Source organism: Halyomorpha halys, unplaced genomic scaffold (assembly GCF_000696795.3).
Source record: "Halyomorpha halys isolate HHAL.00 unplaced genomic scaffold, Hhal_1.1 Scaffold594.1, whole genome shotgun sequence".
Taxonomy (NCBI): Eukaryota; Metazoa; Arthropoda; class Insecta; order Hemiptera; family Pentatomidae; genus Halyomorpha; species Halyomorpha halys.
Window position 1 is genome coordinate 354,833 of NW_027114174.1, and position 26,210 is coordinate 381,042.

A 26,210-nucleotide genomic window follows, 5' to 3' on the forward strand; every position below is an offset into this window, starting at 1 on the left:
CTACTGCTACTTCACAATAAAATATATTAATAATACCAACCAGAATAAGATTTCAAAACATTAAATTATTGTAATGAAAACTATGATTGGATTAATTTAAAAATTGGTCAATTTTTTTCATATTATTATATTTAAGTATTACCACTTTTTTTAAAATTATTATTTGGGTTGGTTTTTGTAAGAAAAAGGGGTGGATTCTTTTTATAACCAGCTGTTTTTCGATGTTTAGCCTCCTGATTTTCTTGTCTTTTGTTGTTTCTTTTTTTAATTCATTGTTTCCTATCCACTATTAATATCTCATTAGACTTTTTTCAAATGAGTATAAGAAGAATCTTGTCTGTATCAATAGATCTACCTGAACAAAGGTCAAATAGAATCATTTCCTTTTAACATATTCCAAATCATTTATCTCAATAACTAATCTTCTTCTTAGAATTCTTTAACATTTTAATGTATGTGATCTTTCTTTCGCCTTTGTTAAATTTCCATTATATAATGTGCCAAATTCTGGTCATTTCCATTTTAAAATCTACTCATACTAATGATTGGTGTTCTTTATTCAAATTATAAAAAATAAGCTATTATCCTATTTTATCACTATTGATGAATAATACAATTATTTTAATGGTTTATTCTTACAAATATTTGTGTAAAGCTGGCATATTTTTGTTATAGTTAATTTCTAAGTATAAAGTTAATGTCTTAAGTTATTTTTAAGGTATTAAAAATAATAATAAACTTACATATAAAGAAGTTGTACACACAATAATTATTTATTGTATCGTAAAACACAGTAACTGAAATTTTTCTTAAATTGTTCATAGTATCTTTAAAAAAAATGTTTTCTTAAGACAACAATGTTGATATTAGGTAATGGTAAGGTACTACTGGTTGAAGGTAAAATATTGTAGTTAACAAGCAATGTAACATATTAAAAGTTTTCATTTTGCGATTGCCATGTTTTAAAACCTGAATTCCTCATATATTATTACTTATTATACTAATTATATTTCTCTGCTTTGCTTAAATATTGGCAGATCTGACAAAAGAAGGAGTTAGTAATTTTATCATCAATTAACAACTGCCTATGGTACAATCTATGGAATAAAGCAATTACAAGATAAAAAATATTTGGTAGATATGCCTGTACCACTATTTAAGTAAAGCAGTGAGATCTAATTGATTTTCCTCACATGTATTTTGTGTTACTATAGTCTTATTGGAGATTTTGGATTTCAATACTATTCCTTAATTCAGATATTCATTTTCTTAAAAATTAATGTTCCTTGAACTTTTAATATATTTATTATGATATTTTTTTATTGTTGGTTGCCAAAATTTTTTTTTAGTAAAAGGAAGATGGTCGTCCAGGTGCAGCCAAAGAAAAAAACTTAAATAGTCATAAAACTATTTAATATGAGCCAACGTTTTGCCTCACGTGGCAGGGCTTCGTGATGACAAAAAATGATCAATCTAAATTAAAAAGATGTACATAATTTTTAATTTACATTCTTCATTTTTTTTGTACCTCATTTAAGTATTTATATCTTTTTTAGCCCTGCAACGTTGGCTCAATATAAATAGTTTTATAACTATTTGTGTTTTTTTTTCTTTGACCGCACCCGTACCATCTTCCTTTTATTATCACAAACGGTCAATTATTGAATTTCTAGTTTTTTTTCTTAGCAATTTTAATTAATCTGTTACAGGTATTCAAATGTCCAAGTTGCTCATTTTGGGCTTCAACAGCATCGAGATTTCATGTACATATAGTGGGACATTTAAACAAAAGGCCTTTTCAATGTTCTCTCTGTCATTATAGTTCTAACTGGAGGTGGGATATCACAAAACATATACGCTTAAAACAAATGCGAGATTCTGCTCATGAAAAGGCTAGAGTATTGTTAACTGATGAAGCAGGACGCCGAAATTACTCCAAGTATAATAAGTATCTAGTTCCAATATCAAATGAAGAGTTTAAGAAAGCTCAGCAGCCTAGACGAATTTTACCCAAAGACAATATGGATCCTATTGAGCCTAAGAGAAGCTCAAACAAAAGATCAATAGAAGAGCAAAATGATGAAGAAAGGATACCAAAGAAGAAAGTTTTTACTGAGAACAAGAAGACTATGTGGAAATGTAAAAAATGTTTTTTCAGGTATGAAGTTTAGTTTTCAAGTTTTAGAATAAAGTTAAGTTTTCAATAATTTTACATCTGTCAGATAAAGTAGTTATCTCCATAATTTTTTTTAAACCAATTAGTTATTTCTATCTATTATAATATTAATTAGCTGAATGTCAGATCATTGTGTGGGAGGAAAATTGTTAGGTACTTTTAATTGAATTTCTGTTTTAAATAATCCCTATTATTATTTTAATTTGAGAAATGGTTATTTAAATAAAAAACCTATTGGGGAGTAGTTACCCTGATTTTACCTTTATAATCACTAATCATTGGAGAGAAGTTTTCATTCAGGATCTGTTGTGGTGGCTTCATTAGGGATATACTTTTGAAGAGAATCTTTTGCTATGTTTCTGATTTGTATTTGTTTTCTATTGTGGAGTGCAAGTTCAGAAACCTCAAGTGTTTTAAAATATATATTTTTTCGCATCAATTTATGATGTAAGGGTATTAATTCTCTGTTTCATGTCTTATTTCTAAGAAATCATATACACCCTTTGAACTTATTTTTTATTTATTTAAAACTGTCAATGTTATGGAAATCCATGGATTTTCAAGATCATATAATTATAAGTCACTCCATAAATAAGTTCAAATCATTAACAATAATTTGTTGTAAAACTTATGAATGATACATTTATGCTGTTATCTAATATACTTTTGATCAAAACAATGTTACCATGATATACTTATTTGTATTTGCAGGAATAGTGATCGTGGGGTTGTTCTTGCTCATGTTAAGGAACATTATAGGAACATCCATGAAAATAAAACACCCAATAAACAGGATGAATATCACAACTTCCCTAATGACTTAGTATGTATTTTCAAAATTGTAATATTGGAAACAAGCAATAATAATATTTAGTTTTCAACAAATCACTTTATTATATTCTAGTCTAGTCCCGTTGCTAACAATAAAGAAGAAAGTGAGGATGATGCTAGCCATCAGCCAAGCTTATACGAAAATGAAGAGAATATTGATTGTAAGTATTAAAACATAATAAAAGTTGACTTCAGTATAGGATTCCTATGGGAGTCTTGGCTGAAAAAAAAAAATTATGTTTATACATTAATGTTTTGATTTCATAGGCAAAGAAAAGTGTTCTCAATGTTTTTAACAAACCTGAATTTTTTTTTTTATGATAGTCGGGATATATCATTCAGTCAAGAATCCATCATCTATGAATTATTTTTTATTTCAACATTTTTATTTTTAATTACTGACTTATACAATAATTAGTGAGCATAAAAAGTAAATGAGACATTTAAGAGTAATTGTATGAATTTCACTTCAATAGAAACTAAAAGCGAAGTTGGATTTTAACTACATATAAAAGAAAGCCTTAATAATTGAAAAGCCCAACAGAAAGATGCAGTTATAGAAAGACCTAAGTTAATTAAAGTTATAAACTTGAATCTTGTATTTTTACTTTTTAGAGTAAAAATTGATGACACAGTAAAAAAAAAAAAAAAAGCCTTATAAATACTTATGGATTAATAATAAATTTTGTCTATTTCCAATTTGTTGTTAAAAATATGGTTCATTTGAGCTTGTTAGAATCCAAAGATACTAGTAGAAACAGCATTATATTTCTTAAACGTTGAGGCCATATATATTGATGGGAATATGATACAATTTATTAAGTTCTAATTAGTTTAAATTTTTAAATTAAAATAAAAAAATGTTTTGTTGAAAATCAAGTTGCCACTGTGGTAACAATAAGAAGCACATCAAATTCTTTATTTATTTGTTTAGTCATAAATTCTGCCGAGGATCAATTACTTTAGATTTAAAATATTTTAACCTTAAATATTCTTACATTAATCCTTTTGTTATGTCTAAATATTATTATTATTATATTAATGGCTTATTTAATTACTTTGTTAGGTCCTGATTTCATGTGTGAAACATGCCCTTACTTCTGCGATTCTTTAGCCAAATTAGAGGACCATGCTGAGAGGCATTTTGTGACCCAAGGCAGTAATGTCAAATGCCAGTTTTGTCCTTACTATGTAGAAAATACACAGTGAGTATTAAGGTCATAGTAATATTAGTGTACATTCAGATATTTGTTATTGGTACACGATATAGTTTACTCTTATTCATTCTACATTTTATCTTCCTATACTGTTTTTCTATATATTTTGAATAATAAATTAGGAAAAGGATATTGAGAAAAGAACACAATTTTAAACATAGATTTAAAAAACCTTTATGTTTGTTATAAATAATAGTACACAAATTTTAAAATAAATAAAAATTTTATATCAGATCAGTTGAAATAACTTTCCATTTCAACTCCATGAGCTTATTAATATCATGTAGGACCTCTACATGTTTTTAAAAATATTTAAAAACTTTAGATACGTAATTCCTTTTGATTGTAGGAAGATAATCAAAAGGTTGGCAGTCAAGAAAGGTTCAAAGTAGCAGAAAAAACTATTTATTTCTGTTATTTTGTACCTTTCTTTTGAAAAGTTTTTTTTTTTTAGATTACATTAGTTTTTACTACTTTTTAGTACTAATAAAGAGAATTTGTTTATAATTGCAGTCTTTTAGCAAAGGGAATTGGGAATGAACGTTTTTTAGTTTCTCATTATAAGATTAGTGGGAGTAAATGTATATAATGGGAGTGTTATTTCAAATTTGTTAATCCATCTTATTTACTTCAAATGAGCATTTATGGAAGCTCTCTCAGTAAAACATATTCAACAAATAATTATGGACTTGTGTGGCAAATGAGCATACTAGACTTACATTATTTAAAAAATATATTTTCTTTACATAAGTATCTGTTATTACTTATATATGTCTATCAGTAATAATCTATATTTTGTATTTTTTCAGGCAATTAATGGAACATCTGGATCTACATGAAAACTTAGATATAGCTGATGATTCGGTAACAAATCTATGATAAAATTTATTAAAATTAAATTAGTTTTGAAACACAATCAGTAGTTGCAGACCTTTCTTGACTTGTTTCTCATTTTGAAAAAAATTTATAATATTCTCGGTAAAACTTATAATGAATAAGTTCCATTTCATGTTACTTGTCTAAACTGTTTTTAACAGTTCAAGAGTTATTTTCCACTCATTTTTTCTCTGTGACCAGATTACTGAATATTCTGAAAATATTTTTTCGTTTAAACTAATAAGGACATTTCTTAAAAAAATAAATAATTAGACAGATTAATTAATAATACTAAATGTATGTAATTATTTATTCATTACTATAGTTTGTAGCTGTAATTTTTTTTTTTTTCTGTTTCAGTCAAAGAACGTAGTGTTTGCTTGTCTACAATGTCCATATGTTGGTACCACTCACAAGCAGTTGGTCTACCATAGACAGTGGCACTTCAAGAATTTACCTCATAAATGCTTCAAATGCAATTATAGTACGCATACAAATATCATTCTCTCTTTGCACGTCCGATTGCATCGAAGGACAACTTTGCCAGAAGGTGATCCTGTTAATACTAAAAATTCCGAAACTGTGATAGCTGCAGATATTAGTGGTATTGATACATCTGGATTTCCCGACATACCAATGGTTTGGGTTTCTAAACCTATGGGAATTTCAAAAATGTTCAAATGCCGATATTGTCCTCATGTAAATATGAGAAAATCAAACATTCAAGAACATGAGAAAATGCATGCAACTAGAAATCAAACCAATTCTAACCCAGGCCAAGGGAGCAATGGCGTATCTGTCCAACATCACTGTTCTGACTGCAATTACATCTGTAACAATGCTGGAGTTCTTTCTTCCCACATGAAAGTTCATCAGGCTTTTTTTGGACAAGTTTGTGGTGTTGTTGATCACAAAAAATCGGATGAAGAGCAGATTGAAGAAATGAAAAGAAAAGTTAGTGATTATGAAGCCAGTTTGAAACAGAAAATAGGAGGAGAGGAGCCATCCAAGGAATCTCAGGCGGATGAATCTGTAGCTGGCAGTGACAATGAATCAAAGGATGGCCTTGTGTTACATTTCTGCCCCGTCTGTCCTGCAAGGTTCTTGTTTGTAAAAGAAGTTGTAATTCATCTGAGATTTCATGACCTCAACTTGCCTTTTAAATGTGAATCTTGTAGCTATACTGCTAGGCAGAAGCAGCACCTCTTGGCTCATCTCAAAGTCCATACTGATGAGTATCAAGAGCGCACAACTGTGCTTTGTAGTATGTATTCGATGGATAAAAATTATCCTAAACCGAAGGTTGCTGTTGTCCTTGGAGATCCTGCAGAATCTGTATGGAATTGGAAATCAGAATCAGTATGGGTGGTTGTAAAAAATGAAGAAGAAGAAGATAAAAAAAAAGGTTCTGAAGAAGGTAAGTCAAAACCACTTTCCTGTGATAAGTGTCCAGCAGAATTCTATAAACAATTAGCATTAGAATATCATAAAAGCCTCCATGGAGGTCCAGGTCAACATAAGTGTCGATACTGTGACTACGCTGTGAAGACGTACGGTAATCTTATGAGGCATGAAGCTGTTCATACCAATGGTGAAGGTGTAAAGTTGAGTCAAAAGTCAGGAGAAGTTTCTGTATCAGGCAATGAAATTTCGAAACAAAGAACTGAAGTAACTAAAGGCTCTCCACAGAAGCCTGTACCTGCACCAACCCAAGAAGATCCAGAATTTGGCTCTTTAATATTTGGAAACCCAGATTTCGTTTATCCAGCATACATAAAAAATGGGCGATTACGAGAAAAGCGTTACAAATGTCATAAATGTCCATCTGCATTTGAAAAAAGAGAACAGTATAAGATACACCTTTCTCTTCATGGCTCTCAACAGCGTTACAACTGTGAGAAATGTGACTATTCTGTTAAATATTTTGCTAATTACAGTCAGCATTTGAAAAAACATAACCTTAGTGAAAACTTAAAAAAAGAAAAAGGTATTGGGGGAGGGGATCCAGTCATTGAGGATCGAGAGTTAGATGAAGCTACTGAAATCTCTTCAACAGAAAGGTGTGGGAAAACATTAAAAATGTCTGTAGCTGATCAGCAAACACTGACGTTATTGCAAAATAGAAATATTACTAACACAGTTACCAGGGATAACATTAATGGTGATGTCATTAGTCGCTGTCCGCACTGTCCTTATGCTAATAACAGGAAAGATGGTGTGAATAGTCATATTAAATGTCACTCCAATACTAAGCATGGTCCTTACACGTGCAAATTCTGTGATTACAACGTGCCTCAATTACATTTCCTGAGAGAGCATTTAAAAATACATTTTTCATCTATTAAGTTCGTCAAACCTGATGCTTACATGAAATGTGATCGCTTAGAGCTCTGGTCTGAACCTTTAGACTCAAACCATAATACTGATAAAAGATTGATTTTCAGAGATCAAGGTATGGATAAAAAAGATAGATTTGTGCCTCTAATTGGGTATCCTGATGATTTTGAAAGCATCAAAGGTCGTGTGTACATAAATCTTAAAACTGGTGAAGAAGAAGTGGAACTAGATGATGAAGAAGAAGGTGTTGGTGAAGAAGAGGAAGAATATGAAGAGATGGAGACTGCTGATGTTGCCAATTCAGAAGAAAGGATGGAATTGGAAGAGAATGTGCCATCCCTTACACAGGAACCAACCAGTGCAATCGAAAATGGTGGCAGTCCAGTATCATCAAGTACAGGTGATACAAGTGAGGACAACAGCTGTGATTCAAGTACGACTAGTGGAAGCACTGCCAGTTCAGAAAGAACTAGTCTTACGAATGTTTCACAAGACTGATTGACTATACTTACCTATTCATTTAAATTTCTGTATATACTTCTTTCTTGTTAATTGTCCTATAGATTTTCTATTTTGATTAACTACTAATTGACTAAGTGAGAATAAATTAAGTTTGGAAAATCATTCTTTCTTGTTAAGTTTATTATTATGTTACCATTAATAATTAATCAGATTTTCTTCAAAATGAATTTTGGGATATTTATATAATTAAATAAGTATTTTGTGGTATGTGTGTATATATACTTTCTTTTTTTTTTTTTTTCATCACATTCCTAATGCTATTGTGATGAATGTTTAAAACTGAATTGTAAATATTTGTATACATTCATTTTATTGTTAGACTGAATTATTTAGATGTAAATATAATGTTATTAAATATAATTTTATTTGTTTCATCTGTTGCCCTTTTATTCATTATATTTATATACAGTGTTTATATAAATTAGAAAAAATTATTAGCTTTAACCGTAAACATATGTACCACATTACTCTCTCCTCCTCACCTTTGGTTATCAACAAAGAAAAACAAAAATGACTCCGCCTTTCACCATTCCTGGCTTGACTGTAATACCACTTAACTTTTTTTTTTGTAATTGAGCTCTGAAGTCTATGATGATTAGAAGTTGTATATGTCCATATCTCATATTCACTGAGTATTCATTATACCATCAAACACCTAAAGAAATAATTCATATGTTCAAATGTAAACTATTTCAGACTTTTACATGGAGTCAATCTTTATAAATTATTAATATATATCAATCAAAATGATTAAGGAAAAATTATTATAGATACAATAAACTACTGAATAAAAATTTGGAGCATTTTTCTTGCGAGTCCAAATCCCAATCTAAAGTTTACCTATAAGTGCATTTAATAAGGAAAAACATATGATTATACCACCCATCTATTTGAACTCCCAAAAAGTTATGAAGAATAAAGGAGAACCGGTATTGATTTGTTACCTTTACCTGGCTCTTATTTACAAATATCTTCAACTTCATTCTTTAACATTATGTAATTTGACTTAAAAATGTCTTTTTTAAGCCATCATCATAGTCAAAAATACATGAAATGTGGCCAACAATACTGTCCCTCTTGACCTTGCCATGACAAGGATTTTTTTCTTAACCATAAGGTAACCATAGTTTTGGTTACACTTGAAACAACTGCAAGCAACTCAGGTAATTTAAATAAAATTTTAAGATCAGCCATAGTGAAAACAGCTATTTATTTAAAAACCTTCACATCATTTGAACATATTCTCAAGTATACTATCAGGAAACAATTCTGCTCAAGTTTAAATAATTGAAACACCCAATTCCCAAGCCACTCGCATGCTTATAATTATTCAGCATATTTTATTCCAGATGCTCAAAAAAAAAAAAAACTTTATAAAATGTAGTAAGCAACACTGTTAGCTTTAAACTATGTTGGACATGTCTTGAACTATAAGGAGATATATAAATATACAAAAAATTAATATCTTAAATCAGACCAAAGAGGAAAGTTAGGGTTAAGTACAATTTCCATGATAATTAAGAGCTAAATAAATAATAGTTGAAAAACCTTAACAAAACAAAATAAATAAAAACCTTATAAAAATAATAAAATAAAAATGATGTACTGTTATTCAATATGGATATGGTTGGGGGTGCGGTTAAAAAGAAACAACAAATAGTTTTCTACTATTTATTTGCCAACGTATGATAATAAGGTAACAATAAATTAAACTGTTTATTCTAGTAATAGTAATTATAGTAAACTTTTCTTAATGAAATATATTGTTTGCATAAGGGATAAGGAATAAAATAATACATAAGTATCACATATTTTTATTATTTACATAAATATAATAATGGAATAGTTTTGAGAATATTAATAACTAAAAAAAAGGGTATACATCTAAACAGGCATATGGTCAACTTGGCCGGCTGATTCATGGCTTAACTGAATTAATAAATCAGAAAGTTTATACTTGAGCACTTCTACTCCTTTTAATACTATGTTTTCAGGTCGCAAAGATCCACAACTTTCGACATTGAAGAAAAATTTGTTAGGTTTAGCTTCCCAATTAAATGGAGCTTCATCTAAAAACAATAATTATATGAATTATGATGATACATTAATTTTATGTTAATTAAAAATGTTTATTAGGGTATAAAAAAAAAAAATAGAAATAACTACACAAAAACAAACCAAATAACTAAAATATATAACATAAACATTGTAATATCCACTCCTGGCAATCTTCCTTGATTTGTGAGCTATGATATGTCCAGAGACTTCACCAGAAGTTAGATAGGTATTGCAGGTAAAATACTGTTTTAGACAATAAGTGAGGCAAAGGAGAATGCTGAAGTATTATTATTGGCTGATAATACTACCTTTGGTCAAGGGCAAAAAGGAACCATTCATAGCAACATGATCGCAAATATGTACTCCAATGAAGGAACAGAATTCTGACAGACCCTACAAGAGGTCATGGACTAGAGCCCAGATTTTTATGCATTTGCATGTATTAACGACTAACCAAATATCTTTACAAATTAATGTAATCAGAAGCTAACAGCCATATATAGATTTATGTTGTGTTTTAATTTCCACCTAATACACAAGTTAAATTAGTATAGGAGTTTCATTCTTTAATTCACTCTGGATGTTAAGGCTCTGCAGCTAAACTGGCCATGTATCCGTCCTGACTAGGTATAAGCAGGGTTCTACTGACATCACTAATTAAAGAAAATTTTTTCAATAAAATTATTACTTAAAATAAGGTAATAGACCTGTTAAGCTCAAGGAGTCCACCTCCTTTTCTTCCACATTTCCACTAAGCCCGAACGTAAGTTGAACTGTTCTTTGTTTGATTCCAGAATAAAGTAATAAGCCCAGGTAAAATGTATAAAATTGTAAGAAACTATTCATAATTGTATTCATCAATCATGAATATACAAATACCGAGTGTTCTCATACTTAGTGTGAGAAATACCAAGTAGTATTTGTATTTTCAAGTGTATACAAACATATATAAATATACGCAAGTGTAATCAACATTAACATATTCAGTATTCAAGAATACTTTTGGCAAGTAGTATTCTGTAATCATAATTGTCAATAAAATGTGGCCAACTCTGCATTCAAGATTCATATAGATTCCATCAACAGTCTACTACATCTATGGATGAAGAATTCACATATATGAGGGTAATAAAGCTTTAAAGTTGTCAATATTAAACAATAGGTCAATAAGAATATAGAAAAACATTTGTGCAGCTTAACAGAATTAAGATAAATTATTTAATGCAAAGCCAAATGATAAAGAGATCAAGGAATATACAATTAAAACCTATATTGTGATCTTACATTGATCCTCATCAAGTTCAGTATATTCACTCTTTGGCCATTCATCAGGTTTTGGAAACAGTGTATGCCTCATTGAGTTATCTGGATCATATTCAAAACAAACACCAGCAGTAGGATTCCACTTTGCATGTTCCTTTCCAAAACCTTTCTTAGCGAAAGCCCTTAATTTCAACTCTTGTCCTTTTCTCAACTTAACAATTAAAATATCTGAAAAATTAGAATTGACAATAATTAATAAACAATACAAATAACATGTATAATGAATATCACTTACATATAAACTTATATTACCATCTGATTCACCATATTCATTTGCATCAGCATCTCTATTTTTAGATGTTGCAGGAACTACACAAGGATCAGCTGTTTTTAAATCTGCAGTTGTAACATGTCTTGTTTGATCATCTATGCATTTGACATCTAAAGTGAATTCGACACTGCACGATGGACAAAAATCAGTGCAATTACAATCCTGAAAAAAAAAAATCACCGTTAACTAAAAAATGATCCTAAGACAAATGAGTCATCCAATATCTCAATTCGCAATTAGAGTTTGAGGGTCCAAACAACTAAATCAGTTTTTTTCTTTCTATCTGATAATATCTCACATATGAGGGGAAGGAAAGGTGGGGTTATCCTATAGATAACAAACTTATTCTAACCAGAGTGGGAGGGTCAAGTTTTCATTCCATGGACTGCCACAAAATGGAAGTCTGCAGCTGCACCAGTTTGAATATGGTCTGGTGGTATTGACTTTAATTTTGTGGCGATTCCACAGTATGAAAACATAACTCTCCCGCTCTGGTTAAAATAGATTGTTACTATACTAGGATAAAATCCATGCAACAGATTATTAAATATTAGAATTAAAATGTATTGTATTTCTATGAATTTAGATCATGATTTAAAATAATTGTAATTTTGTTTACACAAGTAATCTCCCATTAAATATACCAGTTGAATGTTATTCTGACTTTTAGTAGAAGTAAAATTTATAAGGAGGATGAGAATCGAGTAAGCAATGCATTCAGATAAAATAAAAATGTTAGTTTTCACTTAAAAGAAATTCTAAGCTCCTTTACCCTGGAATAGATTAATTTTTCCACTGCAGAGTCAGAAGTTAAGGGAATTAATCCAATTCTGGAAGCTATGAATTCATCACTTAAAACAGTTGAGTTGGCTGACAGTTGTACCCAATCAATTGCTAAAGTTGGTGTCTCAGCAATGAAAACTCTCCGAAGACTATTTGCAACACTGTAAATCAATAAATTAATACTCAACCCTTTGAAATTTATGATGTAGGAAAATGCAGCAGAACTACCTTAATTCTGTATCTTCAATCTGAAATTTAACATTGTCATCTGTTAAATCTGAAACATGGACTGAGGGCTGATTGGCATACGGCATTGTACTAATTCACAGTAAAGAAATACAACCTAACTATAACTTTAATAGAGTGTACACAATATGTGTTTTCAATACAGTAAGGATGTGTAGTTCATGAACGCACTAGTTCAGAAAGACAAAATTGGGCACAGTCCAGTAGTGTGCCAAGCCGTGCTGAGCTATTTGGTGGTGATTAAACCACGCCCCTTGAAGACAGCTTTACATTGAAGTTAATAGGAATTTCGCTCATTAATTTAATTATCTGTAGAACCAATCATTTAATTGCAAATATGAAGAGAAAAGAAGTTGAGTAAATGCTATTTCTAACAATTTGATATATCTATAATAAAAATTCACTTAGCTATTCTCGAGAAATTCGTGCTTCTTTTTGTTTTGTTCACTCATTTCAATGTAAGTATTAAGGATCTCAAAATATATTTGCTGTTCTGAAATGTAAGGAGTAAATATAAAATTGAATTAACTTGGTAAATTCTTCAGTTAATGTTTTAACTAGGAATAGTTAATAAAAAAATAATATATTTTAAGGAAAACAAGAAAATATAACGATTCTTGTCCTTATCTCCATTCAGTAATCCCTGCAAAGTGGGGCAAAACGTTGGCTCACAATAAATAGTTTAATTACTACATGAGTTCTTTTGATCGCATCCGAACCATCTTTCTTTTATAAAATATAAAGTTTACAAATAAATATTTGTTTCAAATTTAATGGAGAAAGTTGTTTAATAAAAACAAATTAAAACAGCATTATTATTTTTTTAAATATTTAATGTTTACAACAAATAATTGACTGAGAAATAACAGCAATTCAAAAAGCCAATATCAACAACACAATGAGAGTGTGCTTTGGGTAACTCTCAACTTTAATTATTTATTTGTTAATCTCTCTGCATAGCCATTTCTCGCATACGGGGTGTGACAGAAATTCTCAACTGTCAAATCTTGCGTACCGGATGAGACGCCTACGAAAGGAATTGGAACAGCCTCCTGACGTCACTCGTCCTGAAAGCGTACTCCATCCATTATATAATTCTCTCTCTAAGGGAACAGTCCTCTCTCTTCTACAACCAAAAGAAGAATACAATAACTTACCACCTAATAATCTAATCAAGTTATTAAAATCTCGAACAACGAATGGATGAAACAACTTTTGGGAAGAGGGTAAAATCTAAAATTTCCCAAAAATGTTTAATAGATTTTCTCAGCTTATGGGATGTTTGATTCTCGCCGAAATTAGCCATTTTCCTATACATTTTTTTATTCTGACCTCTCTAAAGAGTTTGTAAGCAATTTTAAGTATAATAACCCCTTTAAATAATATTTTACCGCAATTTGGAATAGGTTCTCAAATTTCCCAATATTATAGATTTTTTAACTTATTGCCCTCCATGACGACGCCACCTAAGAAGAGTGGCGTATCCACGGGAAGGATTGAGAATGTAAGAATGCAACTGACATGTTATTATTGACACGTATGATGGACACTTTCAAAGTTAAATATCAATTCTTGAACAATATATGTGAAGATGCCAGTTTGTTGGTCATTCCTAGGATACAGGACCTGTGTTACAGGTGCAACCTTAAGAGGGACTATCTTTAGGTGTTTTACGGTATGATTCAAAACTTTAGGTGAACTGTCAGATGGATCTGTAGTATCGTTGTTCCGTTCTAAAGCCTGTACTCCGCAAGCGCCTGACAATTTTCTGTCATATGTATGACATGATCTCACAATATCTTGAACATGATCAGACGGCTTCGTCAAGTATTTAACTTTTAACATTACCATAAGAGAGCTCCCTAAACACTAAGAAGTGTATATTACTAATTAAAGGTGTCCTTCGTCAAATTCTTATAATTATTTAATTGAAGTTCGAAAAAAAATCGTAAATGAACATAGCAGCATAAGTTGGGTTCATTTGTTTAACTTTTAGGGAATGTTGCTCAGGAGGACCAGACTGAAATATTTTCAGATTTCACCCACTCTCATAGTTTATGAGATTTGAGAAAATAGTGCATTCGTGTCCTATATTTGGATTTCCAGTAGTACTTTATCCTTTATATCTGCCTCACAATATATAATCTGCCTTCATTAGTACATAATTTTATTTGTTCAGTTATTTAACTTGATAACACTTTCGATTAATTATGGTGTATTGGAATTCAAGACTTTTATACAAAATACCTCATTGCCGAAGTTTACCGCGTAACATTTTTAAGTGGAAGTACCAAAGAATTCGTAGTGTTATGTCTGGTGTTACTGAGGAAAATAATACTAATTGTGAAATCAACGATAAGCATAAAAGTATATCTGACTTATCAAATTTTATATTCAAAAGAGTTTTATGTGATTTTGGACAAAGAAAAACAATTTGTGTGGAAGGCTCCTTTTCTGACAGGGAAGGGAAGGCTGTCATTTGGTTGGAAAAGACGCCTTTTAGTGAGGAACTTGTTAAGAAGTTATCTACCAGTAAAAGTATTTTAAACAAGGAATTCCTCAATGATGTTTATGGCAGCTATAGTTGCCAGGTTGACCCTGATTTAAATGGTTGGTTTCTCTATTTATTAAATTAATTTTGTAAATGTTACCTATAACAATTTGATTTTCCTCTAGCTTTGAAGACCACTATCATATATCCAGCTACAGAACAGCATATTAATAAATTTGAAGAAAAACCTATTTACTTAATTGAGGAAACTAAACAACTGTATGAGACTATAACTTTACCTCATATTAATCAAGAACAGTTCGATTTAACTGTATGTATTTATGTTCATCATATTTTTACTGTGTTGTACCATGTATAATGATTAATATGATTTCAGTGGGTATATAATGTTCTTGATCACAAAAAGGAGACAGAACGAATAGTATTTGAAGATAGTGATCCATTGACAGGTTTTGTTTTGATTCCTGATTTAAAGTGGAATGGAAAACAAACTGAAGATTTATATTTATTAGCACTCATAAAAAGACGAGGGATCAAATCATTACGTGATCTTAGAGGAGAACACTTACCGCTCTTGAAGAACATACTCTCAAAAGGAGTTGTGAGTTTGAAAAGAATTTTACTATTTTTTAACAATGTATTTTTGAACTTTAATTTATTATTAATTATTTGAAATTTATTGTCGTAAAAGTATATTTGTTTTTTTTAATGTTTCCTGTTATTAATTTTATTTTGATCAGTTTATTTAACTGAATATTTCTCAGATAATATTTCAATGTAGATTGAAGATATTGTGTTGGAATAAGATTACTAGTTTTGTATTATTGTTAAACAATCCTTATTTCCTTTAGTTAAGCTAGAAACAAACAATATAGCAATTCAGTATGGCCATAGATTTTATGTTATATCATAATGATGTATGTATTTTATTTTTTAGAATGCTATTTTTGAAAAGTACAACATATCAAGAAACCAACTTCGAATTTTCATCCATTATCAGCCAACATTTTACCATCTTCATGTCCATTTTACTTATTTGAAATTTGAAGCTCCAGGTACCGTTATTAGCTTTTATACATGCTCTGATAACTTTTGATTATAGTGTATATTTATATTTACATTCATTAATATCTTCAATGAATAAGTTTGCTTAGTATATGAAAAAATGAGTCAGCTCAAGCACTGAACCAATAATGTATTAATATCTTAAGTTGAACAATGAAGTGGATGAAAAATATGTAAATGCATGACCCTACATTGATCAAATTTTTGATATATCATGAATTTTTTTTTTTACTTAAACATTTATTAGTACCTTTAAATTAACAAAATAATCAGTGAATGTGATGTCATGAAAACTATTGACATGATAAGGCATAAGGAAGACAACACCCTGTGGTACACTTTTTAGACCTACTAATACTATACTGATTTGAAAAGGGGATCCCATCATCCAATTCCTCTTCAGCTTTTAACAAGTAATGCCTTGAATTTAAGTTCTTGCCATAGTATGTTCCCTACAGTTTGTTGTGAAAAGGTCTATAGATAAAATGAATGTGACTTATAACTGTCGGGAAAACTAAGTCTGTTTGTAGGGATTTACTTGACGCATACATAGGTTTGTCTTTTTTCAGACTTTTAGTAGATAAAATATTAACAAGTGATAGCTATATTGGTAATTTTATTTGAAATGTCTGTTTTTATTATTTCAGAAATTTAAAGTGAGATTAGTGGACTTTCATTGTTTTTTTACATTGATGTTTACAGATTAAAATGTGCCGTTTATAATCTTCTCTTTTTTGGTAATATTTGCCACCATTTTTGTAAGTTTAAACTTGGAAATTCAATGCAAGAAACATTATTACAGCATTCGGGGAAGGGTGTTGTAATGAACGGGCCTTTTGCTGGTGGTTTGATAAATTTTTGGCTGGTAATGCAGACAAACCAGAAAACCTTCACTAGCAAATGATGCTATAAAGAATGAACTTATGCTTACTATGAAAGAAAACCCTTAACAACCAGTTAAAAGACTTGCGGCACAAGTGAATATAAGTGTATTGACAGTTTCTTGACATTTTAAGACCATTGGTAAAGTAAAAAAGATACCTGACCTATAGGTACCTCTTGAACTTAATGAATGAGTGGCAGCAGCTGAAGTGTTATGAGACACGCGTTTCACTGCACACTAGGCAAAACAAGTAGCCTTTTCTTGAAAGGATAATCATGTGTGATCAAACTAAACAAGCTGTGTTACGAAGTCCTTCCATGCCTAACTTATTCGCCAGACTTAACTCTTCTGGATTTCCATCGGTTCAGAAATGTTGACAACATCCTTAAAGGTATAATTTTTTTAAATCAATCAGGTCAAAAACACATTTTCTGACTTCATTTATCACCAAACCCTGAATTTTCCAGTTTAGGAATTGAAAAGTTAATAACATGTTGGGGAAAATGTATAAAAAAAGGGGTAAATATTTTGATTTCATAAAGTTGTTGTTTGCTCCATAAGATTTTTATCTGTGGAATTGAGTCAAGATAGATTATAAAATATTTTATAATGTATATATAGTTGACCGTAAAGATTTAAATATAAGAAGATGGTCAGGGTTGCGGTCAATGCGAATGGTTCGCTTTGAACAGGTAGGTGGTCTTGATTTGTTCTTTGCTCATTTAATATTATTATTTCTTCAGTCAGTTAGCATCTTCCCTTCCCCTTTACACGCCACAACCCCTGATGAAGACCTGAAACTCAGGTCGAAACGTCGGCATAAAATAAATAAATATGGTTTTGTTTATTTATGTTGTTCTTTGCTGACCGCACCCCCCGACAAACTTCTTCAAGCATTAATCTACGGTCAACTATCTACATCTCATTATCATTATTATTATTTTTATTTATATTTATTCTTTCAAGACGTTTATTTAATCTCTACTTTCTTCTTCTTTTCCCGTATTGTTTTTGTTTTATGCACATCTCCTGTACTTTTTTAACTGTAGTATATTTTACGTATTTTTAAAAAAAAATTTACTCTTGCCATTGTTACTTATTTTTTATTCTTATCATTGTTTATTCAAGTTTATTTTATACTGATACTATTTTATGTCTTCCTTCCTTTTATTTATATGTAATTTCTTATCACTTTATTTTTATATAATATTTATCCTAGCTTAAATTACCTTATTGTAGTAATATTCTCAGTTTTCTTTTTTTTAAATCTTTATAGTCCTGCAAAGTGGGGCGAAACGTCGGACATTAAAATAGTTTAAAACTATTTGTTTTGTTTTTTACCGCAACCCTGACCATCTTCTTATATATAAAATATTTTAGTATAGATTTGATTGCTATAGCTGTTCCTCCATTGGCTCTGTTGTTTGGGTGATCTGTCCTGGATGTTGTGTATCTAGTTATGGTGAGTTGAACAGGTGTTTTCCTCAGATAATGTTCATATTAGTAATGCTGTTGTTGGTCTAATTGAAGAAATGTTCGAAAGTTGTAAAATAAGGAGACAAATCAGAATTTCAGAACCCAAAGAATGGGGGTTTTAAGACCTGGGTCATATGGTTCGGTTGATCTACAAAACTAAAAATACATTGCATCAGGTTGTTTAGAACAGGAAGGAAGTGAGATTAACCACAATGTGTGGAGAGAGCAGTTCAGCTGAGCCAGAAACTGTCTTTGGTCAGAATGTTTGGAAAATATTGACCAAGTACGATTTTTACTGCTATGTTCAGCTCATAGGTCTTTGAGGGTCTAGCATTCTTTGTTCTCTTTAATGCATTCAGTGGAAGTGTCTCATTTTCTAGCGTGATGATATTTCATGAACTTAGTCTTGATGGATGTTTGCAATTATATTTTGTATGTCCAGTGAATTTTTAGGATGTCTACTTATGTTATTGATTTTTCTGTACCTTTATGTATGATATACAAAGTTTCTCTTATATTTTTGTTCTTGTTGAGATTGTTTGTGACTTGATAACCTATTATCAATAGTTCTTCATTTATATTTGGGTGGAATATGGAGTGATGAAGACCCTTTTGTGTGTAAGTTAAAAATTTTTTTCTTATTTTCTGTTAAAAAATACCAATTTTTTCAAAACTGTGTGTGCTAAGTAAATATTCTTATGGTTTTGGTTCATTATTGGCATTAATACTTCCTTTATTCTTATGGTTAACTTATCACAACATACAAAATTGTCTGTAAACCTTTTATAGCATGAAACTGATATTTATATAGGTGATTGACTATAAGTGAATTAGAAGATGATCAGGGCTGCAGTCAATATAATAATATTGAAAGAAATTGTGGCTGAAACTGGAAATAGGCATGGAAACCATCACTTGCACCATCTGTGGTAGCCTTACTTATCTTACATTAAAATATTTACTCATAGCAAGTATTGGTTTGATGTATGACATGTTACAGTCTCTCAGAAAGATCACCACCAGAAATAATCAATGGAAAACCTTCCCTCCCCTCTCTGCCTCCGAAATACCAGACTTAGGCCTGGAAAACAAAACAATAAACCAATTTTCACTTAAATAGATGTTATGGTGTCAGCTAAAAATTAAGTTTCGGTCAGTTACTAACAAATACAATGTTGATAGAGATTAAGGGGGGAGTGATAGGGAATAGGAGCGAGAAAGAGAGGTGGAGTGGAAGAGGGTGGTTTAAACTTCTTATGATTGAAATCCCTTCTAGTTAACTATTACGTATTGATATTTTCACAATTTTATCATTAGTGAAATATAAATTTGGTTCAGGCACAGATAAATAGAACAAAACCTCATGATCACTTTTGTCTCTAAAACGCCAATATCATTAATTCCATAGCCATAGCTTTAGGTATATATAAGTAGAAAAGTTACACAAGTTTCTCCTAGGTATTGTTTAGTTTATCGTTGCATGTTTGTAAAATTGTAGCTCGTTGGGAATTTTCAGAACAACTCCTGTAAGTCAGAAATTTCAATTAGCAATATTAGTAGACTCAAAGAATATTGATTTTTAGAGAAATAAACCCAAATACATTTTTCAGTATTTACACAAGTTTTTTTTTTAGCAGTTGTTATTTTCACTTATAATTTGGTTTTAAAAACAAATTCAATTCATTTAATCATTAATCCAATTATATTATGCTCGTTTAATAATTTATTTTATGACAATCAGTGTCAAGCGGGCTAAAGTACCATTTAATCATTAAAATGAACTATTTAAAAACATAAAATAATTTTTTCAAAATGAGTATTCTGTAGTCACAAGGTGCTTTTGAGTTGTACTAAATATTATGTCTTAGTTACTCTTAATAAAATCCTTCTTGTAATGGTTTATATAATTTGGAAACTGATTTGTTTTAGGAATTTTTGCTGAAAAATCACATATCTTGAGCACTGTCATAAACAATCTTGAATTACGCAGTGACTATTATGAACAGTCAACATTACCATTTGTTATAAGTGAGGGGCAAAACCTTTGCCTTGAATATATGAGAAAAGGTAATTTAATTAATTTTACTTTAAAGAATTAACTTATAACTCAATAGAATGCCATAAAAATTGTGGTTTAATTACTTTTATGTTCATGGAATTTTCAGTTATTATATATTGCCTTGTTTTAATTTTTATAATTTCTATTCTCCTGAGGAGAGGTTTAAAATAAATTGGAAGGTACCAGACCTAATCAATGTCTTTACCAGTTCCATAAGTACTCTAGTAGGATTTTGTGGGTCTAAGTAGATTGTCCAGTTTTTCATAGTTTAGTTAAGTAGGTTTTAATACTTATTGAGTTAAATGTTTTATGTGACCACTTGCTCACATCACCTGTACTGTATAGATTTTTTAAGGCATTAGATATTAATAAACCTATAAGTAATTTATAAAAAAAAAAAATTTAACTTTTGTGTTGGGATTTCTTTGCAAGGTTAAGGATTGGAGAGAAACCCTAGTATACACTTTTTGGCTTTTGTTATTAATCTGATGTGTCTTGACTTAGTGGTGGTGGAAGCATTTGGTTTCAAGCTTTTACTTGATGTTTTATTGTGATAAAACATTTTTATTATTGTAAACTTAAAATGTGTGTTTATGTTAACTTCTTGTTGTTTTGTCCTTAACTGAGTCAAGCTTTTTGTTTTTTATTGGTTCTCTTGATTTTAGAAGTATTTGGACTGTGGAGATTAATGATTGTCAGGGCTTTAACTTTTAAATTACAGAAATAAGAGTTTAAACTAAATAAAGATGTAACATTCAAATTTTTTTTTACAGTAAAAACTTAGTTTTAGTTGAGGAGTATTTAATACTTTTAAGAATGAAAGGTTGTTAAAGTATTGCATACACTAATTAGGATTTAAAATAATAAAAGTATCGTATAAATAAATAAAAGGGGCAAAATACAATAAAATGATTTCTAAAACATATTAGGGGGGGTCTGGTTTACATATTTTAATTATAATGGGGCATCTCTGTAGATAAGTTCAATTTTTATAGATAGTGTTGACAATGGTTTTGGTAAAAAATTTTAGTTTGCCAAAATAACATTAACTTTTCAAACATTTTATACAAAATATATTTTATTAATTGGAACAGAATTACTACATAACAGCTTCTGAACACTTTTAGACTTATTTAGTTTCTACAGCTTTCAGCTGAAGCTACTTGTGAGAGGCAACTTCTTCTTACTTGTGATAGTCTTTATCTTTATTTGATGATAGACTCTGTGGAACATCATCTCATCCCCTCCCCGAAAGAAATAAATCTTTTGTATTCCTGGTTTTCCTTCACAATTTTCTTTTAATTTTAATAAACTTGGTGAAGTCTCTTCACCAATGAACCTTTCTAAACTGTAGTAGCAAATAAAAAAAAGCTATATGAAATATTCAATTATTGGCGCTTTGTTTCAATAATTGGGAAAACTGATAGATAATTCTGGAGGTTCCGATTATTGACACATCCCTATTAGTTTAGTTGATTTAATTTAAATGTACAATTGTAAATAATATTTACCTCACAAAGTGGTGCCAAAACATGTTAAAAAAATTGATACTCAAAAATTAACAAGACTAAATAAAATAGACATTTTTTTTTTCTCCTTAAGATTACAACTGATGTGATAGGAAATTTGTGTTACTCTTACACTTTATTACCTAATGAAGTCTTCCATTGGCCTGTAATTGGCGAATAGTTAGTTTGCCTTAAAAGTGGCACTATGTTTGAAATCATACATGACTCTAAATGCCAAATTTAAGTCCCAGACCAATAATAGTATTTGTATTTTTTGCTCTAGTTAGCAGTTACAATTATTTCTTATAAAATTAACATTAACTACTAAATGAACTATTACAATATTTTGAAGGATTAAGAGGAAGTTGATATTGAATCGTTTCTTTTAATTTAAAACAGGTATCCCCGCAATATTAGCTTATCTTATCTGTGGACTGGGTTGCAGATTAGTTAGACCTTATGCTTTATTTTTAGGGTCTTTTTCTTTATTTTGAATAATTAATGATTTGAATATAATTTTTTAATATTTTCATTCCTTTTATTTTAGGTATAGTAAGTAGTCCCTGTTAAAGAAAATAAGTAAAATGGATTGTTGCACTGTGGTAGCTGAGCTGCGTCCTGTTATTGGCTCTTGTCAATTTTTCATTAAAATGGATGAGTGCAAAGAAGTCTCTAAGGTGATTACTGCCTCCAACAAGATCACCATCAAAGGGAGCAATGACCAAGACATAGCCATTATAAAGATTGAAAATACATCTATTGCCAGTGACAGTATTTCTGGACTTCAGGTGTCAGATTATTCAGTTCAGTTTCGTGTTAGAATAGAACCCAATAAAATATATGGCTGTTTCAAAAATGAAATGTTATTTAAAGAACAAGACAATACCCTATTTAGCTCTCAAAGTGATTGTTATAAGCCAGATTTCGAAACAAATGAGGAGGTTACAATCTTTTGCAGAATATGTTCTACTGCTTTTAACAACATGCCATTCAAATTTAAGAGAATTCTTCCCCTTCCAACCAGTTTTGATACTAGTGATTTTTTTTGTCATAATAATCTTTCAAACAATCATATTAAACTAAAACAAGAAGATTGCTTGTATGGTTTGTGTTTTGTTCAAATAAACGTTCATCCTGTAGTTGAGTCTTCTGATAAAGTAATCTTCTGCTGTTGCTGTCAAGCTTGGCTTGGAGTAAGGGAAAGAAATTGCATTATTTTTTGGAATTCATCAATCAAATTCAAAGATTTAAATCAAGAAAACAGTGGCCTGAATGATTTCATTACAGTAATTAAGCATACCATCAGGAAAGATATAACTATTAGCAAGATTCTTTTATATTCCAGGCTTACAAATGACAAAATAAATTACCTCTTGATATGGGTCATAGAAAAAAGTTTATCATTGCTAACAAATAGAAATGCAAATGCTGCCGAAGTGTTCCTACAAGAACAAAAAGTTTTTAAAGTCCTTTATTTACACGAAAAAGAAGAATCTGACGCAGTAAAAACCTGGGATAATGACATGAATACGTCAAGGATACAGATATCTAAGCAGATGATGACCGAAGGGCTGACCCATTTAAAAAATATGTCACAGAACATCTCAGAAGACTTCAGGGAAGTTAATCAGATGTTAGTATCATATATCATGGTATAAATGAAATAAATGTTTGTAAAATGAGTTTCTATTTCTTTTTTAATAACTCAGTAATACAGTTTAAAATAACTTAAAATAACACAATCGATAATCAATTAGTCAACCTAATTAACACTGTAAATGAAATATATACACACGCAATTTATTTGTATGTATGTATACATATACATACACTCACATATACATATAATTTATGTATGAAACAGACAAAAACTGCATCAAGATTGTTAAAACTTATTAAAATTCTCATAAAGTTAGTTTTATACAGTAGAACTACTTGGACACAAAACCAAGTATTTACACCTTAAAAGTTAATCCTGCAAATAACTTCTTAGGAATGTGACATTTTATTTGGTAGGCGGTGGTTGTATTGCTGCACTGCCTTGGTTCCCTCCTCCTTGGCCATACCATTGCGGCCAGCCCTGTTGACAATCATAGCAATAGTAAATCAATAAGTTAAGATATAAATTCATATACTACAACTTTAAACCAGGAACTTGGATGATCAAATTTTTTAATTATGCAAAAATCAATTTTTTTTTGTTGCATCAGCAGAAATGCTAATACTGGAGGATAAATTTAAATTATACAGTTATTTAAACACATATAGAGGTATGTATTAGTAGTATAGATCCCATTTCCTGCTTTCAAAAGCAATGGATTTTGACTACAATGACATGTCGAAAGTAGGATTTTTTAGAAAACTATGTTAAGTTCTAATCTAAATTCTTATATGGCTTCAATAAAAGTTATTTAAAAATATAAGTAAAAAGAAAGTACAAATAAGGTTTTAAAAGTTTTGACCTGAACATCAAAACCAAGTAGATACATTCTGATGGAATGCACCAAGCCCGGTGTTTTAAATCTATATAATTTACTATTTTTGAGGTAATACACTAATTAAGCATAAGCCCACTGAAAATTAAATAAAAACCTTCTAAACTCCATGGATGCTATCGGATACTTATCAAAGAATGTTTAGGTTTTTGTAAAAGCTTAATTTTTACTTTAACATATTCATTAGAAAGTATCAACCTTTAACCTATGTCTTGAAATTTTCACGATATTATATAGCATATTAGAAAGAATCATGTTAATAAAGGAATGATGTTCCTCATAAATAATTTATATGATAGCATTGGGACTAATAAATGGGGTGGTTATGCTGTGTAGCTTAGAAACTAACAATCCCTAAAATGTTAGGAAGCACTGGACCGAATGGTAAACGCCCAAGAGATAACTGGGCCTGCTAATGCCTGCATTGGCATAAAATAAATATGGTTTTGTTTATTTATGTTATTCTTTGCTGACCGCACCCCCCAACAAACTTCTCTAATCATTAAAAATTTTAAGTGGATTTTATCTGGAAATAGTGCGTGCCACATATCTAGGGTCATGTCTGTCAAAGTTAATAAAAATAAATCACAGACACCCAGCCCCCTTTGATACACCTAGTGTGAAACATCGTGGGATCCCACATTTAAAAGGCCTTGTGATGAGTAACATTTTTATTAAACAATACAGACCAGTGCAGAGAAAACATAATCGTCACTTATCCATAGTTTTAATATCGTGTCTCTGACCCTTATTAAAAATGAGCAATCAAGTTAAAACACATGGATTAATGAAAAACCAAATTAATAAAAATATTAGAAGTTATGACTCTAATTTTAAAATCATAGTAGCTTTATCGGCAGAGAAAACAAACAAGTGTGTTCCAGCTAGAAAATATGATAAACATAAAACAAAACAATGATAAACGTTAGCGACTAAATCAAAACCTTAGAAAATGCTCATTAAACCATCATAGTGCATTAAATAAACACATTAATTCCATTAAAATTATCCAATTTAATAAAAATCAAAATCTGAACAATTTTTTTTTCAAATATATATTATATAAAAAATTAAGTCTCCTTATATTTGGACTAATAGGATATGGATATATTAAAGAGTAAGCTATCATATATTTCTAAAAGAAACCCTAGATTTATACTTAAAAGAGTGATGACCATTAAGTAATATGAGGGTAACTAAACTATTTTCTAAAATAAGCAATTGAACGTGTAAACATTAGAGAAGTTGATCGAATTGGGGGATTTAGAGTCCTTTATTTATAGGTCTAGTCTATGCGGCTGTGACCGAGAAGCGGTCGGTACATGTCTGCTTGAGATAGGTTCGTGCATTGCATTGTTATCATTTATTATTCATTCTACAGAGATTGCTAAGTATTATGTACAGAAATTATTCATATATAAAAATAACAATGTGATTTTTACAAAATGAAGTATTAAGTAAATTTGGGAGCTTCGGTGACGCTCGAGGTGGAGCGCTCTGGTGAGTAGCGGTCGCACCACTTGCTCCCTCTCGCTACAATGGTTATATTAGTAGACACTAATATAATAAATA

At 30.2% G+C, this 26,210-nt stretch overlaps 4 protein-coding genes across 13 annotated transcripts in view; 2 read left to right on the plus strand and 2 right to left on the minus strand.

Moving 5' to 3' along the window:
- Positions 1–8,061, plus strand: part of LOC106684598 (zinc finger protein Xfin) — an 81,657-nt gene extending 73,596 nt beyond the window's left edge. For all 9 annotated transcript variants that reach the window (XM_067051413.1, XM_014426768.2, XM_014426772.3 and 6 more), the window contains 6 exons: positions 1,710–2,158; positions 2,888–2,999; positions 3,081–3,168; positions 4,074–4,212; positions 5,034–5,088; positions 5,461–8,061. In XM_067051413.1, coding sequence (XP_066907514.1) covers positions 1,710–2,158; positions 2,888–2,999; positions 3,081–3,168; positions 4,074–4,212; positions 5,034–5,088; positions 5,461–7,935 — 3,318 coding nt within the window. In that variant the 3' untranslated portion in view covers positions 7,936–8,061. The remainder of the gene's footprint in view (positions 1–1,709; positions 2,159–2,887; positions 3,000–3,080; positions 3,169–4,073; positions 4,213–5,033; positions 5,089–5,460) is intronic.
- A 1,696-nt stretch (positions 8,062–9,757) lies between these two features.
- RpII33 (RNA polymerase III subunit RpII33) lies at positions 9,758–12,826 on the minus strand. The gene is made up of 5 exons (XM_014426788.3): positions 12,623–12,826; positions 12,384–12,555; positions 11,593–11,773; positions 11,302–11,508; positions 9,758–10,028 (listed from the first exon to the last, which is right to left on the minus strand). The coding sequence occupies exons 1-5, from the start codon at positions 12,706–12,708 to the stop codon at positions 9,844–9,846; spliced, it is 831 nt and encodes a 276-aa protein (XP_014282274.1). The 5' UTR covers positions 12,709–12,826; the 3' UTR covers positions 9,758–9,843.
- A 1,648-nt stretch (positions 12,827–14,474) lies between these two features.
- Positions 14,475–23,825, plus strand: Dcps (Decapping enzyme, scavenger). Its single transcript, XM_014426734.3, has 6 exons — positions 14,475–15,250; positions 15,317–15,462; positions 15,529–15,753; positions 16,090–16,207; positions 20,506–20,643; positions 22,691–23,825. The coding sequence occupies exons 1-6, from the start codon at positions 14,851–14,853 to the stop codon at positions 22,711–22,713; spliced, it is 1,050 nt and encodes a 349-aa protein (XP_014282220.1). The 5' UTR covers positions 14,475–14,850; the 3' UTR covers positions 22,714–23,825.
- Positions 23,823–26,210, minus strand: part of LOC106684575 (heterogeneous nuclear ribonucleoprotein U-like protein 1) — a 28,856-nt gene continuing 26,468 nt past the window's right edge. For both annotated transcript variants that reach the window (XM_014426730.3, XM_014426729.3), the window contains exon 19: positions 23,823–24,223. In XM_014426730.3, the coding sequence (XP_014282216.1) occupies positions 24,149–24,223 (75 nt within the window). In that variant the 3' untranslated portion in view covers positions 23,823–24,148. The remainder of the gene's footprint in view (positions 24,224–26,210) is intronic.